Below are 15830 nucleotides of genomic sequence, written 5' to 3' on the forward strand. Positions count from 1 at the left end.
GGAAGCCAGGATGAACCTTCAGCAAAAGCAGAAGGCCCAGAATAGTGGGTATGACCAGCACACTTGCCACAGAGAGTTCGAGCCAGGACAGAAAGTCCTGCTCCTCCTTCCCTTATCTAGCAGCAAGCTTCTCGCGCAGTGGCAAGGACCGTATCTAATCAGGAGGAAGATGGGCCCGGGAACGTACGAGGTGCTGCACCTGGACAAGGAGAAGCAAACCTACCTCCTCAAGGCCTGACAGGAAAGAGAGGAAATCTCCAAGGGGGATGTCCTTCCTGGTTCGCCGAGTAGAAGAAGAGGATGAGTTGGATGGGGTCACAGAGGCATGCAAGGGACGAGCAGAGGTCATACTGGCTCACCTGGAAGAAGGAAAGCAAGATGAGCTGAAGCAGCTGTTTGGCGAGTATCCAGCCCTCTTCAGTCAGAAGCCAGGAAGAACCAAGATCCTGGAACATATCATCCGTTTGAAGTCTGACCAGAACCCTGTGTGCCAGCATCCTTACCATGTGCCTGTGAGGCTGGTGGTAGCCCTCAAGGAAGAGGTCCACACCACGATAGAGATGGAGGTTGTCAAGCCATCGTCAAGTGAATTGCCATCTCCCAAAGAAAGATGCCTCTCTGCGTGTCTGCATGGACTTCCTGCACGGAGTATCGGAGGAAGTGAAGGAAGAGCTTGCAGCCCGGGAACTACAAACGGTTCTCGACTCACTCATCGCCTTGACCATTCGGATCGATGAGTGACTACGGGAGCGAAGGAAGGAAAGGAGGTTCGATTTCACTTGCCCGCCTAAAGCTTCCATCTCGCCTCCAAGACATCCCGGAAGTCCTTGTTCTGTTGCAGAGAGAACCCGAGGCTACCCGAGTTCCCCCGAGAGTCTTTTAAGTCTGCCAATTCACCTCATCACGAGCCGATGCAACTAGGCAGCTAGGCTGTCCCCAGCTGAACGGCTATACAGGCTTCACACGAAGAGTTGCCTGTAATGCGAGACTACTGGTCATTTCGTGGCCACCTGTCCACTAAAAGACCAGGCTCACCGGTAAGAGCGAGTACTCTGGTGGACCATACGGAGAACTTTTCCTCTTCCCTTACTCACACCCCTTTTCATGTCATCTTGCTGTGGAGGAACCAGTCAAAATCTCTCTGGGTACTCATCGACTCTGGGACCGATGAGAGCTTCATGGACGCTACCCTGGCGTCTGAGCTGGGCATCCCTACTCCAAGCTGGGCATCCCATTCCCATGGATGTTAGAAAGCTGGATGGGCGCTCTATAGGCCGGGTCACCCACAATACCATCCCCATCAACCTACGTATGTCAGGGAACCACAGCGAGACGATCCAATTCCTGCTTATTAAGTCTTCTCAAGTTCCCGTGGTATTGGGATTCTCTTGGCTCCAGCTACACAATCCCCTTATTGACTGGTCTGCTGGTGCCATCATGGGCTGGAGCCCGTTCTGCCACACTCATTGCCTGAGGTCAGCACAGCCTGCTCCGGGACGTTTTCTTGGGGGCTCGGAAGTTGCCCCGGACCTCTCCGCCATTACCGCAGAGTACCAGGACTTCCAGGTGTTCAGTAAAGCCCGGGCCACTTTGCTTCTGGCGCACAGACCCTATGACTGCAGGATAGACCTTCTCCCAGGCATCACTCCGCCCCGGGGACAACTGTACTCTCTGTCGGGTTCGGAGACTAAGGTAATGGAGACCTACATTAAGTACTCCCTAGCTGTAGGGTTTATCCGTCCTTCTGCCTCCCCCGCTGGCGCAATGTTCTTTCTTGTGGAGAAGAAGGACAAAACCCTGCGCCCGTGCATCGACTACTGGGGCCTCAACGACATCATGGTGAAGAACCACTACCCGCTACCACTCATCTCCTCGGCCTTCGAGCCGCTCCAGGGGGCCACCGTGTTCTCCAAGCTGGACCTACGGAACGCCTACCACCTGGTGCGGATACGGGAAGGGGACGAGTGGAAGGCTGCCTTTAACACGGCCAGCGGTCACTACGAGTATCTGGTCATGCCATTTTGCCTTACCAGTGTTCTAGGTTCTGGTGAATTATGTTCTCCGCGACATGTTGAACTGATTTGTCTTCGTCTACCTTGACGACATCCTAATTTTCTCCCGCTCTTCCCAAGAACACGTGCTTTACATCCGACAGATTCTCCAACGCCTCCTGGAGCACCAGCTTTTTGTGAAGCTAGAGAAGTGCGAATTCCCCTTCCTGGGTTACATCATCACTACAGGGAGTGTACAGATGGATTCCGGGAAGGTGAGAGCAGTGGTGGATTAGCCCCAGCCTACATCCAGGGTGCAACTGCAATGTTTCCTGAGATTCGCCAACTTTTATTGCCGCTTTATCCAGGGTTATGGCACACTGGCTTACCCCCTGTCTGCACTCACCTTTCCCAAGGTTCCATTCACATGGCTCCCAGCTGCTTACCGGGAGTTCCGGGATCTCAAACACCGTTTCACCACAACTCCCATCTTGGTTCATCCTGACCTGCCCCACCAGTTTGTGGTGGAGGCCGATGCTTTGGATGTCGGAGTGGGGGTTGTCCTGGCACAACGTTCTTCCCTGGACCTCAAGTTACATCCCTGCGCCTTCTTCTCCCATCGCCTCAACGCCACGGAGAGGAACTATGATGTGGAGAATCGTGAGCTTCCTGCGGTGAAGATGGTGATGGAGGAGTTGAGGCACAGGCTGGAAGGGGCGAAACATCCGTTCATTGTGTGAACAGACCACAAGAACCTGGAATATCTCTGCACCACCAAGCATCTCAATTCCATGCAAGCTAGGTGGGCCCTGCTTTTCACCCGTTTCAACTTCTCCCTCTCATAACGACTGGGATCCAAGAATATCAAGCCGGATGCACCGTCACGCTGCTATAGCCCCGCGGCTACACCCCTGGAACCCGAGACCATCCTTCCCACCTCGTACCTGGCGATGACACTCAGCTGGGGAATGGGGAAGCATGTTCATAAGGCGCAGAGTTCCCAGCCAAACCCTGGGGGTACCCAGAAAACCGGATGTTTGTTCCTGACACTGTCCGCCCCTCGGTCCTGGAGTGGGTCCACTCCTCCAAGCTTGCCTGCCACCCGGGCTCCCGTCGGACCCTGGTCTTTGTGCAACAACGCTTTTGGTGGCCTACTGTGGTTCCTGACGTCTCCGCGTCCGTCGCAGCATGCACGATCTGTGCGCAAGCTCTGACAGTGAAGAGGCGACTCCAGGATGCTGGCCTTCTAGGCAGAGTTCCTCTGTCCAGTATCTATGCTCTTTTGCCCATCTTAATCTTTTATTTTTATTGGCCAGTCTGAGATATGGCTTTTTCTTTGCAACTCTGCCTAGAAGGCCAGCATCCCGGAGTCACCTCTTCACTGTTGACGTTGAGACTGGTGTTTTGCGGGTACTACTTAATGAAGCTGTCAGCTGAGGACTTGTGAGGCGTCTGTTTCTCAAACTAGACACTCTAATGTACTTGTCCTCTTGCTCAGTTGTGCACTGGGGCCTCCACTCCTCTTTCTATTCTGGATTGAGCCAGTTTGCGCTGTTCTGTGAAGGAAGTAGTACACAGCGTTGTACGAGATCTTCAGTTTCTTGCCAGTTTCACGCATGGAATAGCCTTCATTTCTCAGAGCAAGAATAGAATGATGCGTTTCAGAAGAAAGTTATTTGTTTCTGGCCATTTTGAGCCTGTAATCGAACCCACAAATGCTGATGCTCCAGATACTCAACTAGTCTAAAGAAGGCCAGTTTTATTGCTTCTTTAATCAGAACAACCGTTTTCAGCTGTGCTAACATAATTGCAAAAGGGTTTTCTAATGATCAATTAGCCTTTTGAAATGATAAACTTGGATTAGCTAACACAACATGCCATTGGAACACAGGAGTGATGGTTGCTGATAACGGGCCTCTGTACGCCTATGTAGATATTCCATTAAAAAATCCGCCGGTTTCCAGCTACAATAGTCATTTACAACATTATCAATGTCTACACTGTACGTATTCTTATCAATTTGATGTTATTTTAAGGACAAAAAATGTGCTTTGCTTTCAAAAACAAAGTTTTGGGTCTAAGTGACCCCAAACTTTTGATTGGTAGTGTATATTCTAAAACGATTTTATACATTAGGCAACATGTCGGTACCAACTTCATTCAGAAATTATGACATAATAACAATAAAAAATGGTGCTCCGGTAGGCAAAAAACCCCACTACAACACTGGTCATAATAAATGTAAAGCAATTGCCATGTGTGGTTAACTGATCATTCCAGCACCGTTTTGATTGGGACAGCGTCATTGTGCTGCTTTTAGAAAAGCATGGAAACGTATCTTGATAATTCAATCATTGTCAGATTTTTGTTTTCACTGAACCTCCGTTTGGATATTTGATTAGAATTAGTTTGGAAAATGTTTGCTAAATTGAGGTGAGTGCTTATGATCATTATAGCAATTGAAAGGAATGCATATCTTCTTCTTCACACACACACACACACACACACACACACTAGGCCTATAGCCTACCTGATGAGCTTCCCTGAAATTTCCAATACTTTTCTGATGCATTTCAGTCACTTAGCCTACTGAAGCAAATACACATTTTAGACTAAGTCATTTGACATCTTTCTTATTGGTTAAAAAGGCTATAAAGCCTACATTGTTTCAATAACAATATAGCTGAACCCACTATTGGCTTCATTGATTTGCTTAATGTATTTTCTTGTAATTGCAGGCTAGGCTACTTGCTGCTAGATTATTTTAAATATTATTGTAACAGTAGGCCTACCTACACAATAACCTCATATGGGGTTACTGACCACAATCCATTGAACTAATAATAAGAAGTTTTGATTGTTTGGCCTTGGGGAGAGCACATTGCATGGAAGAAAACAGACTGTAAGTTAGCTGTAGTTGGCTAGCTAGCAAGCAAGGGATAAGAACGTTGGTAGCCAGTATGGCTACTGAAAATTTTGAATGAATGACTGGGTCGCGACCATAGATACAGAACAAAAGGTCTGAACGATTGGGTCGCGTCTGGAACCGGTAGAACTAGCAATGGAACCGATAGAATGAATGACCAGCTGGATTGGGTGGCAACCCTAGATTTGTCTCAGGACTATATCTTGTGGAAGGATGAAATAGTATGAATAAATTCATCAAAATAACGTTTTTTATGAAAATATGTCAATCATTATTTGAATGTTGGTAACCCATTGCATAAAAGTGATAATGCCCTTGAAGCCGGTGTTAGGAGGATATATTGGCCTTCGTCTCTGGCCTAACAACACCCGTGCCAATATATCCTCCAAACACCGGCTTCTAGGGCATTATCACTTAATTAGTACATTCTTGCATTCTATCCATGCTGGCTTTTCCGGGCTACCAGAGACATGAATCAGATTGGTGACGGCCTGCATGCCCTTCCACCTATCTATTAATGTACAATTTGCCTAAATGGATAATGGAAACACTTCAACCACTTCACTTTTATTCAACACTCATTTGTTTTTTTGGGGGTATGACATCATTACGTCTAACTGTTTTTATCGACACAAGACAGACAGTTCAATGGAAACGCACCGTAGCAGGCAATTGTCCCCACTGGGCATACAATGGTTGAATCAACGTTATTTTCAACGTGGCTGACTTTCCCTTTATAAAAATAGATGTTGAATTTATGTCTGTGCCCAGTTTTATTCTAATTTCTATGCAAACTTTCTAATTGTCGTCAAAAAATTACTGGACAAGTTCATGGAAACCATATAGCTAATGTTAAGCTTTGGATAGGTTCTTACTGCAATGATAGCTGGATCATCTTAGACACATTAGTATTTCATTTCTGTTGTGTGGACAGATCAATAAGTATGCCTCCTGCATCTCTGTCATTGAGAAGCCACTTATTTTCATCATCTAGAAACATTGTCTGCGTCCTAATTCTCTATCCTTCACCCAAAGTGTGCACACTTCCCACACAGATTTTAAAGCATTAGTTTGGTATAAGCATTGGCTGGAGGGAGTTTCCACCATTGTTAAATCCCTGGCAGGAAGTGTGCTTAGGGATAAGGGTGTAAAAGAGGGATGCTACCCCTAACTATTTCATGCATCACATGTTGACCAGCTTTGAACAATAGTCTACTATACTACTACTGTTTAATCTCCCATCAACCTTCAGTTGCAGAATGACAACACTTAAGAGTGTGTAAGATAAATTACCCCTAAATAAACAAATGACATGAATTAGGATAGAGAGGGAGAATATACAGTACCATGTATTTCTTTCCAAATCTCTGGATAGAGATGACATTTAAAGGTGCCATTTGTAGGGAGCATTAGGAATTGTTTCCCCACACTTGAAAGGCAAATATTTCCAAACCATTAAATTGTCTTAGAGATCAGTGAAAGAGGTAAGGGCATGGTTAAGTGTGAAGACAGTGCTTTTCTACAAGACCGAGGATATTCGTTTGGTTGATGTGACAACAGGTTCTCGACTTGGGAAAACAAAAATAGTTCGTTCTGCAAAATAGAATGTCACAGAAAAGAGGTATGATGATGGAGCATTGATTGTTTGTATTGAGAAGTAGCCTGCAGTATCCATGTAGTGAATGATATTAAATAAAGGCTGCTTCGGTGGTTGACAATTTTAGCATTTTGAGGAAGCAATATTATGAAGACCATGACTCAATATATCACTGGGGTATTCGTGCTCTCTATACAGGGCTAATATGAAACAGTATCCATTGTATGTACTATGAAGACCATGACTCAATATATCACTGGGGCATTCGTGCTCTCTATACAGGGCTAATATGAAACAGTATCCATTGTATGTACTATGCTGGGGCTGAAAAACAACATGAAATGTTGTGTCAACCAAGACAGACAGACTTTAGAAACGAAACTGTGTCAGCCACTAAGACACGAATACCAGGAGGTGAATACCGGTCATCAATATGCTGTACTATGTATTACTAAGAGAGACTGTAAAGTACGGTATTGTATGATTAGGATGCCTTAACCCACTTGCAATGCATGAGTAAACCATACCTTGAGTATGAACAGTGCATTTATATCGCCATCTTGTGGCGTCAGATAAGACTGCATCCCTCTGCATCCTCCAGCAAAGAGACTGAAAATCGAAGTTCTGTATAAAAACGAGGACCACATTTAGGCCATGAAACCACTTTTAAACAGTCCTCACATATTGCATTATATGTGTAAATGTACATAATAAAATACACTAAAGTGTTTATGTGTGTTATCATACTCCACATCTACAGCAGTCACTGTTATTGTATCGGGATGTTAGGCTACATTATCCAGAAGAGATCGCTTTCAAACCAAATGCACAGTTCCTCATAGCATTTACAGTACTTACGACTACAATCATTCACTGTAACATGCAATCAAATTCTAAAATATCAAATTTACAGAGGTATCCCACACCCCTGAGTCAATACATGTTAGAATCACCATTGGTAGCTATTAAAGCTGTAAGTCTTTCTGGGTAAGTCTCTAAGAGCTTTGTACACCTGGATTGTACAATACTTTTATTTTATCTTTAACATTCGTCAAGCTTTGTCAAAGTGGTTGTTGATCATTGCTAGACAGCCATTTTCAAGTCTTGCCATAGATTTTCAAGACTATTTAAGCCAAAACTGTAACTAGGCCACATAGGAACATTCAATGTAATCTTGGTAAGAAAATCCCTACTCCTTGCCGATAACAAGCATACTCATAACATGATGTAACCATGACCATGCTTGAAAATATGAAGAGTGGTACTCAGTGATGTGTTGTGTTGGGTTTGCCCCAAACATAACACTTTGTATTCAGGACATAAAGTTCATTTCTTTGCCACATTTTGTGCAGTTTTACTTTAGTGCCTTGTTGCAAACAGGATGCATGTTTTGGAAAAATGTTATTCTTTACAAGCTTCCTACTTTTCACTCTGTCATTTAGGTTAGTATTGTGGAGTAACTACAATATTGTTGATCCATCCTCAGTTTTCTCCTATCACAGCCATTAAACTCTGTAACTGTTTTAAAGTCACTATTGGCCACATGGTGAAATACCTGAGCGGTTTCCTTCCTCTCCGGTAACTAGGTTAGGAAGGACGCCTGTATCTCCGTAGTGACTGGATGTATTGATACACCATCCAAAGTTTAATTAAGAACTTCATAATGCTCAAAGTGATATTCAATGTCTGCTTTTTTTTACCCATCTACCAATAGGTGCCATTCTTTGCAAGGCATTGGAAAATCTCCCTGGTCTTTGTGGTTGAATCTGTGTTTGAAATGTACTGCTCGACTGAGGGACCTTAAAGATAATTGTACTGTATGTGTGGGGTATAGAGATGAGGTAGTCTTTCAAAAATCAAGTTAAACACTATTACCGCACACAGTGAGTCCATGCAACTTATTATGTGACTTGTTAAGCAAATTGTTTCTCCTGAACTTATTTAGGCTTGCCAGGGGTTGAATACTTATTGACTCAAGACATTTCAGCTTTTCATTTTTAATTAATTTGTAAACATTTCTAAAAACATAATTCCACTTTGACATTATTTGATATTGTGTGTAGGCCAGTGACACAAAATCTCAATTTTAACACAACAAAATGTGTAAAAAGTCTATGGGTGTGAATACTTTCTGAAGGCACTGTAGCATTCAGGGTTTTCACAAGTCTCTAAAAACCAATGAAACATGGTCAATATTGAAGAGTAGTAACCCATGGGACTATAATTATGACGTCAGAAATTGTCATTGTTTTATACTGCACAAGCCCCATTGCACTTGTAGTGGTACTGCCTAAGATAGTCCCTGAGCTGATTAGGCAGTGGAAGAATCTTGATGCCCTGGTACGTAGTGCAGCTACAGATCACTGCGCGACACAGGTGCTGCAGGGTGAATGGGAAAGTCCGGGCCAGAGGGCGGGATAGGAGGGGCTCGAAGAAGAGGCATGTGGCCGGGTCGCTGTAGTGCCGGAGCAGGCCCGTCACGCTGGGGTCCCGGTACATGCACGGATCGCGGCCATCGAAGCTGAAGCGCTTGCCGTTCTGCTCGATACGGGCATGGAGGGAGCGGCTATAGCGGCGGAAGCTGACGGAGAAGAGGAACTTGTCCTGGGCCGAGTCGCGGAGGAGGAAGGTGCCCTCGGGCTGGCCTTCCAGGAGCTCCTCTGCCTGGAAGCGGTCCAGAACGCCCCAGTAACACGGGCTGTTGTTGATCTGCAGGAGGTCAGGGACAAGGATGTAATCTGTATGGCTGCCACCATAGGCTGCTCTGCCCTGCGGATGGGAGAGATCCCAGTCCTCAAGGCTCAGGGGCCTACTCAAGCAGATGCCCTCCCATGAAAGAGGTGTCGAAGGCGGGGATGTGGAAGTGGACGGGACTGGTTCTTTGCCAGCAGCCTGTGCAGCCTTGGCGGCTTGGGCAACCTCTAGGCCCACAATGGCGCTGGGGTGGGTGGCATGCTTCTTGATGAGGTGCCAGCAGTGGGCCAGCTCTGACTTGGACGAGAAGGGGCACTTGTCCTGCATGAGCTCCGTGACATGGATCGGACGCTTGGACCAGAGGAGCACAGAAAATCTCCCCCGGTAGGCCCCCGTTGGGCAGCCGTGGTGGTGGTGGTGATGGTCAGTGCGGAGAGGGAAACACTGGCCCACTGCATCCTGGAACTTCTGCCGGAGAGAGCGCCTAGTAAGGGCTTTCCGACAGGGGACGTCTATGTCGACTTCCCCCATTACGGTACAGCTACACCTCCTCTCTCCCCGTCGCCGCAGACATGAGGTGGAACGCGCTCCTTGTTCCTCCATCGGCCCTACCCCCTCCGGACCCCGAAGGCCCGGATCGTTTCGGGAACTCCGGGAGCGTTTCTTGCAGCTCCATACGTAGCTGTCGGCACTCCAGCTGCGGATGCCGCATTTGGGACAGATGTCCGAACTTCGGGATTTCTTCTCAGACATGGCCTTCCCTCTTCTTCATACAGCTCTGTGCTACATTAATAGACAGAGATAACCAAGTCAATATGTGGATAAAAACAACATTCACTGATAAAACAATGGGATGGTTATCAACAAAAGCTTTGAAATCCAATATCAAACAGTACAAGTAGAAAGTGTATTATGTTAGATTAGATATTCCTCTAAAGTTTAGAGAGGATCTCATGTCAAATGTTGTTGAAGTGTTGTGGTTGCAGGTTCACCTGCCTCATCTAAAGCCTCTTCTTTTGGGGTGCTGCTATAGGCCACCAAGTGCTAACAGTCAGTGTTTGGATAATATGTGTGCAATGCTTGATAATGTTTCTGATGGTAACAGATAGGTCTATTTTCTGGGTGATCTGAACATTGACTGGTTAACAACTAGCTTTCCTTTCAAGAGGTAGCTTCTCACTGTGACTAATGCCTGTAATATCACCTAGGTTATCACTCAACCAACTAGAGTGCATACCAATAGTGTTCTGTCTGTGACATCCACTTGTATTGATCAAATATTCACAAATGCCGCAGAGCTTTGCTCCAATTGTTGACATACATGCACCTGTTAAGAAACTAACTGTGAGTGGACGGGGACTTTAATGCAGGCAAACTTAAATTAATTTCACCTAATTTCTACCAGCATGTTACATGTGCAACCAGAGGAAAAAAATCTCTAGACCATCTTTACTCTACACACAGAGACGCGTACAAAGCTCTCCCTCGCCCTCCATTTGGAAAATCTGACCATAATTCCATCCTCCTGATTCCTGCTTAAAAGCAAAAACTAAAGCAGGAAGTACCAGTGACTCGCTCAATGCGGAAGTGGTCAGATGACGAGGATGCTACGCTACAGGACTGTTTTGCTAGCACTGACTGGAATATGTTCTGGGATTCATCCAATGGCATTGAGGAGAATACCATCTCAGTCACCGGCTTCATCAATAAGTGCATTGACGACGTCGTCCCCACAGTGACCGTACTTACATATACCAACCAAAAGCCATGGGTTACAGGCAACATCCGCACCGAGCTAAAGGTTAGAGCTGTCGCTTTCAAGGAGCAGGACACTAATCCGGACGCTTATAAGAAATCCCGCTATGCCCTCAGACTAACCAACAAACAGGCAAAGCGTCAATACAGGACTAAGATTGAATCCTACGGCACCGGCTCCGACACTCGTCGGATGTGGCAGGGCTTGCAAACTATTAGGGACTACAAAGGGAAGCACAGCCGAGAGCTGCCCAGTGACACAAGCCTACCAGACGAGTTACAGTTGAAGTCGGAAGTTTACATACACTTAGGTTGGAGTCATTTAAACTCGTTTTTCAACCACTCCACAAATTTCTTGTGAACAAACTATAGTTTTGGCAAGTCAGTTAGGACATCTACTTTGTGCATGACACAAGTAATTTTTCCAACAATTGTTTACATACAGATATTTCACATAATTGTTGGTGATGTGTTGTGAAGTTGTGAAGAGAGCACGACAACGCCTTTTCCCACTCAGGAGACAGCTGCACCATTGAGAGCAGCCTGACTGGTTGCATCACCGCCTGGAATGGCAACTGCTCGGCATCCGGCCGTAAGGGGGGTAGTGCGTACAGCCCAGTATATCACTGGGGCCAAGCTTCCTGTCATCCAGGACCTACATGTATATACTAGGCGGTGTCAGAGGAAGGCCCAAAAAATTGTCAAAGACTCCAGTCACCCAAGTCATAGACTGTTCTCTCTGCTACCGCACAGCAAGCGGTAACGGAGCTCAACGTCTAGGTCCAAAAGGCTCCTTAACAGCTTCTACCCCCAGGCCATAAGACTGCTGAACAATTAATCAAATGGCCACAGGATTGTTTACAATGACCACCATCCCCTCCCTTTTTTTTTTACACTGTTGCTACTCGCTGTTTATTATCTATGCATAGTCACTTTACCCCTACCTACCTGTAAAAATGTCCTCAACTAACCTGTACCCCTGCATATTGACTCGGTACCGGTACCCCCTGTATATAGCCTCATTTTTCATATTTGATTGTGCTACTTTCTTTTCTATTTTTGTGTTTTTTTCTTTTTCTTCTTTCGTTTACTTAGTAGATATTTTCTTAACTGTATTTTTTTTAAACGGCATTGTTGGTTTAGGACCTCTAAGTAAGCACTTCACGGCATGTGACAAACATTCAATTTGATTTGATTTGAACTGTGAGAGCCCCCTGGGTTGACGATGAATTGAAAAATGGTATTGTTCAAAGAAAATTATGCAAAAGAGGTGGGAAACAGGTTAGGCTGCTCAGCTGATTTGTTAACATACTGTAAATTGAGAAATGTTGTGACTAAATTTAACAAAAATAATAAATGTTATTACCAAACAAAGATAAATGACATACAATAAAAAGAAAAGGTACTTTGGAGTACCTTAAATTATATCATGGGCAGAAAACCCAGTTCATCTCCATCGTTCATTGAAGTTGATGGGTCATATATAAGAAAACCTTTCAATATTGCCAATAATTTCAATGACTATTTCACTAGTAAGGTGGAAAAAATTACAACATTGAACAGTGAAACATAATTTTGTATAAAATATTTAATAATGAAAGAGAAGGATTGCTGTTTTGAATTTGGTCAAGTTAGTATGGGAGAGGTGGAAAAAACGATTGTTTTCCATCAATAATGATAAGCCACCAGGTATAGACAACCTAGATGGGAAACAATGTAAGGGATAATCAACGAGGGACTGAGTTCTATGGAAAATAATAAACGACGTGGAAGGTGTGTTCACAGAGAACTGACCTTCCACAGAGCTGGATTATTTTCCAGAGAACGCATAGAGCCCCGAGTTGATTATCCCTTTTATACCATGACTACAATTGTAACACATTTGCCGCTAGTAATGTGTTCAGTTGCCGGTAGAAATGTGTTCAACATACACTGAAGTAGCTAGCAAGGTTACTAGATAGTTTCCAGTAGTTGCCGTGGTAACCAAACAAACAGACTTGGTAGTTTAGCTAACAAAACCATCAGTCCTAGTTTCCCGTTATGAAAATTCGACAACGCCAATAATGTTTCCAATTCTACTTTTGCTTTCAAAAGCAGAGACATAGAACATATAAGAATGAACTATAGCCATTGAATTCTACCGTGCAAATATAATGCACGCTCTAGAATGCCCTTCAAGCCAATCAGAAACAAGTATTCAACAATTCCATGGTATAATGAGAATGTTAGCAGACTGAATTGCTACCCCTATTTGCTATATATTTAACCAAAGTCTAAAGGAGTGTGTGTCCACAGGCGTGGAAGGAAGCTAAAGTAATTCCACTGCCTAAAAATAGTAAAGCATCCTTTTGCTGGCTCTAACAGCCACCCAATCAGTTTGCTGCCTGTTCTGAGTAAACTGATGGAGAGGATTGTGTTTGACCAAATACATAGAACAGAGAACAAGTTAACTCCTGACTTTCAGCACGCATACATAAAATGTCACTCAACTTGTACGTCACTGACTCAGATGACTGATGATTGGTTAAAAGAAATGGAGAATAAGATTATCGATGGAGCTGGACAAATATTTTTTGCCCGGCGCTGCAGATGGCTAAATTGATCCCTGATACAGGACTATTAAAGGCCCAGTGCACTTTTGTGATTTAAAAAAATATTTTTTATTATTATTCCGATTTTTAAGTTTTTTTTTTGTCCTATTTAGCTAGCTTGCTGTTGCTAGCTAATTTGTCCTGGGATATAAACATTGAGTTGTTATTTTACCTGAAATGCACAAGGTCCTCTATTCCGACTATTAATCCACACATAAAACAGCCAACCGAATCGTTTCTAGTCATCTCTCCTCCTTCCAGACTTTGAAATCTTATACTCAGAATATGTGGTATGCATCTTACATTCTGCATCCAGGCAGTGGGAGAAGATGGAACGAGATGGATTTTGGCCAACATTCTGCAAATTTTCTCGTCAATTAAATATTTGATCTCAATACAGTTTTCTGTTCCCAAATCTAGAATATGTTATGAACAGAGTGGACTAAGTTTTATAGATTTCACCTTTTGCAAAAGTTTTTAAAAGTCACGCAGATGTATACTAGAATGCGGCAATAGGATATCTTTAGCGCATGCTTGGCTCTGGCCACCTCCTTGCTCGTTTTTATTTTATTTTATTATGCAAGTCAGTTAAGAACAAAGTCTTATTTTACAATGACGGCCTACTCCAGCCAAATCCTCCCCTACCCTGGACAACGTTGGGCCAATTGTGCTCCGCCCTATGGGACTCCCAATCACAGCTGGTTGTGATACAGCTCAGGATTGAACCAGGGTCTGTAGTAAGGACTCTAACACTGAGATGCAGTGCCTTAGACCGCTGTGCCACTTGAGGGCCATCGTTTTGCCCACTATGACTCATTTGTTCACATTTTTTGTTCACAAATCCAGATAGCTGATGTTCTGAAAGAGCTGCAAAATCTGGACCCCTACAAATCAGCCGGGCTAGACAATCTGGACCCTCTCTTTCTAAAATTATCCGCCGCAATTGTTGCAACCCCTATTACTAGCCTGTTCAACCTCTCTTTCGTATCGTCTGAGATCCCCAAAGATTGGAAAGCTGCTGCGGTCATCCCCCTCTTCAAAGGGGGAGACACTCTAGACCCAAACTGTTACAGACCTAAATCTATCCTACCCTGCCTTTCGAAAGTCTTCGAAAGCCAAGTTAACAAACAGATCACCGACTATTTTGAATCCCACCGTACCTTCTCCGCTATGCAATCTGGTTTCAGAGCTGGCCATGGGTGCACCTCAGCCACGCTCAAGATTCTAAACGATATCATAACCGCCATCGATAAAAGACAATACTGTGCAGCCGTCTTCATCGTCCTGGCCAAGGCTTCCGATACTGTCATTCACCGCATTCTTATCGGCAGAATCAACAGCCTTGGTTTCTCAAATGATTGCCTCGCCTGGTTCACCAACTACTTCTCAGATAGAGTTCAGTGTGTCAAATCGGAGGGCCTGTTGTCCGGACCTTTGGCAGTCTCTATGGGGGTGCCACAGGGTTCAATTCTCGGGCCGACTCTTTTCTCTGTATACATCAATGATGTCGCTCTTGCTGCTGGTGATTCTTTGATCCACCTCTATGCAGACGACACCATTCTGTATGCTTCTGCCCCTTCTTTGGACACTGTGTTAACAAACCTCCAGACGAGCTTCAATGCCATACAACACTCCTTCCATGGCCTCCAACTGCTCTTAAATGCAACTAAAACTAAAATAAATATCTTCAACCGATCGCTGCCCACACCCGCCCGCCCGTCTAGCATCACTACTCTGGACGGTTCTGACTTATAATATGTGGACAACTACCAATACCTAGGTGTCTGGTTAGACTGTAAACTTCCAGACTCACATTAAGCATCTCCAATCCAATCCCTCGTAAAACTGACTATCCTACCGATCCTTGACTTTTTGTAATTTACAAAATAGCCTCCAACACTCTACTCAGCAAATTGGATGTAGTCTATCACAGAGCCATCCGTTTTGTCACCAAAGCCCCATATACTACCCACCAACTACCTCATCCCCATATTGTTATTTATTTTTTGCTCTATTGCACCTCAGTATCTCTACTTGCACATTCATCTTCTGCACATCTATCACTCCAGTGTTTAATTGCTAAATTGTAATTATTTCGCCACTATGGCCTATTTATTGCCTTACCTCCCTAATCTTACTACATTTGCACACACTGTATAGACTTTTCTATTGTGTTATTGACTGTACGTTTTTTATCCCATGTGTAACTCTGTTGTTTGTGTCGCACTGCTTTGCTTTATCTTGGCCAGGTCACAGTGGTAAATGAGAACTTGTTC

General features: G+C 44.4%; 1 protein-coding gene across 1 annotated transcript; it reads right to left on the minus strand.

Moving 5' to 3' along the window:
* Positions 1-8562: 8562 nt before the first annotated feature.
* Positions 8563-9979, minus strand: LOC139584063 (suppressor of cytokine signaling 4-like). Its single transcript, XM_071415584.1, has one exon. The coding sequence runs from the start codon at positions 9959-9961 to the stop codon at positions 8765-8767; it is 1197 nt and encodes a 398-aa protein (XP_071271685.1). The 5' UTR covers positions 9962-9979; the 3' UTR covers positions 8563-8764.
* Between the last annotated feature and the right edge of the window lie 5851 nt (positions 9980-15830).

The sequence above is a fragment of the Salvelinus alpinus genome, chromosome 9, assembly GCF_045679555.1.
Source record: "Salvelinus alpinus chromosome 9, SLU_Salpinus.1, whole genome shotgun sequence".
Taxonomy (NCBI): Eukaryota; Metazoa; Chordata; class Actinopteri; order Salmoniformes; family Salmonidae; genus Salvelinus; species Salvelinus alpinus.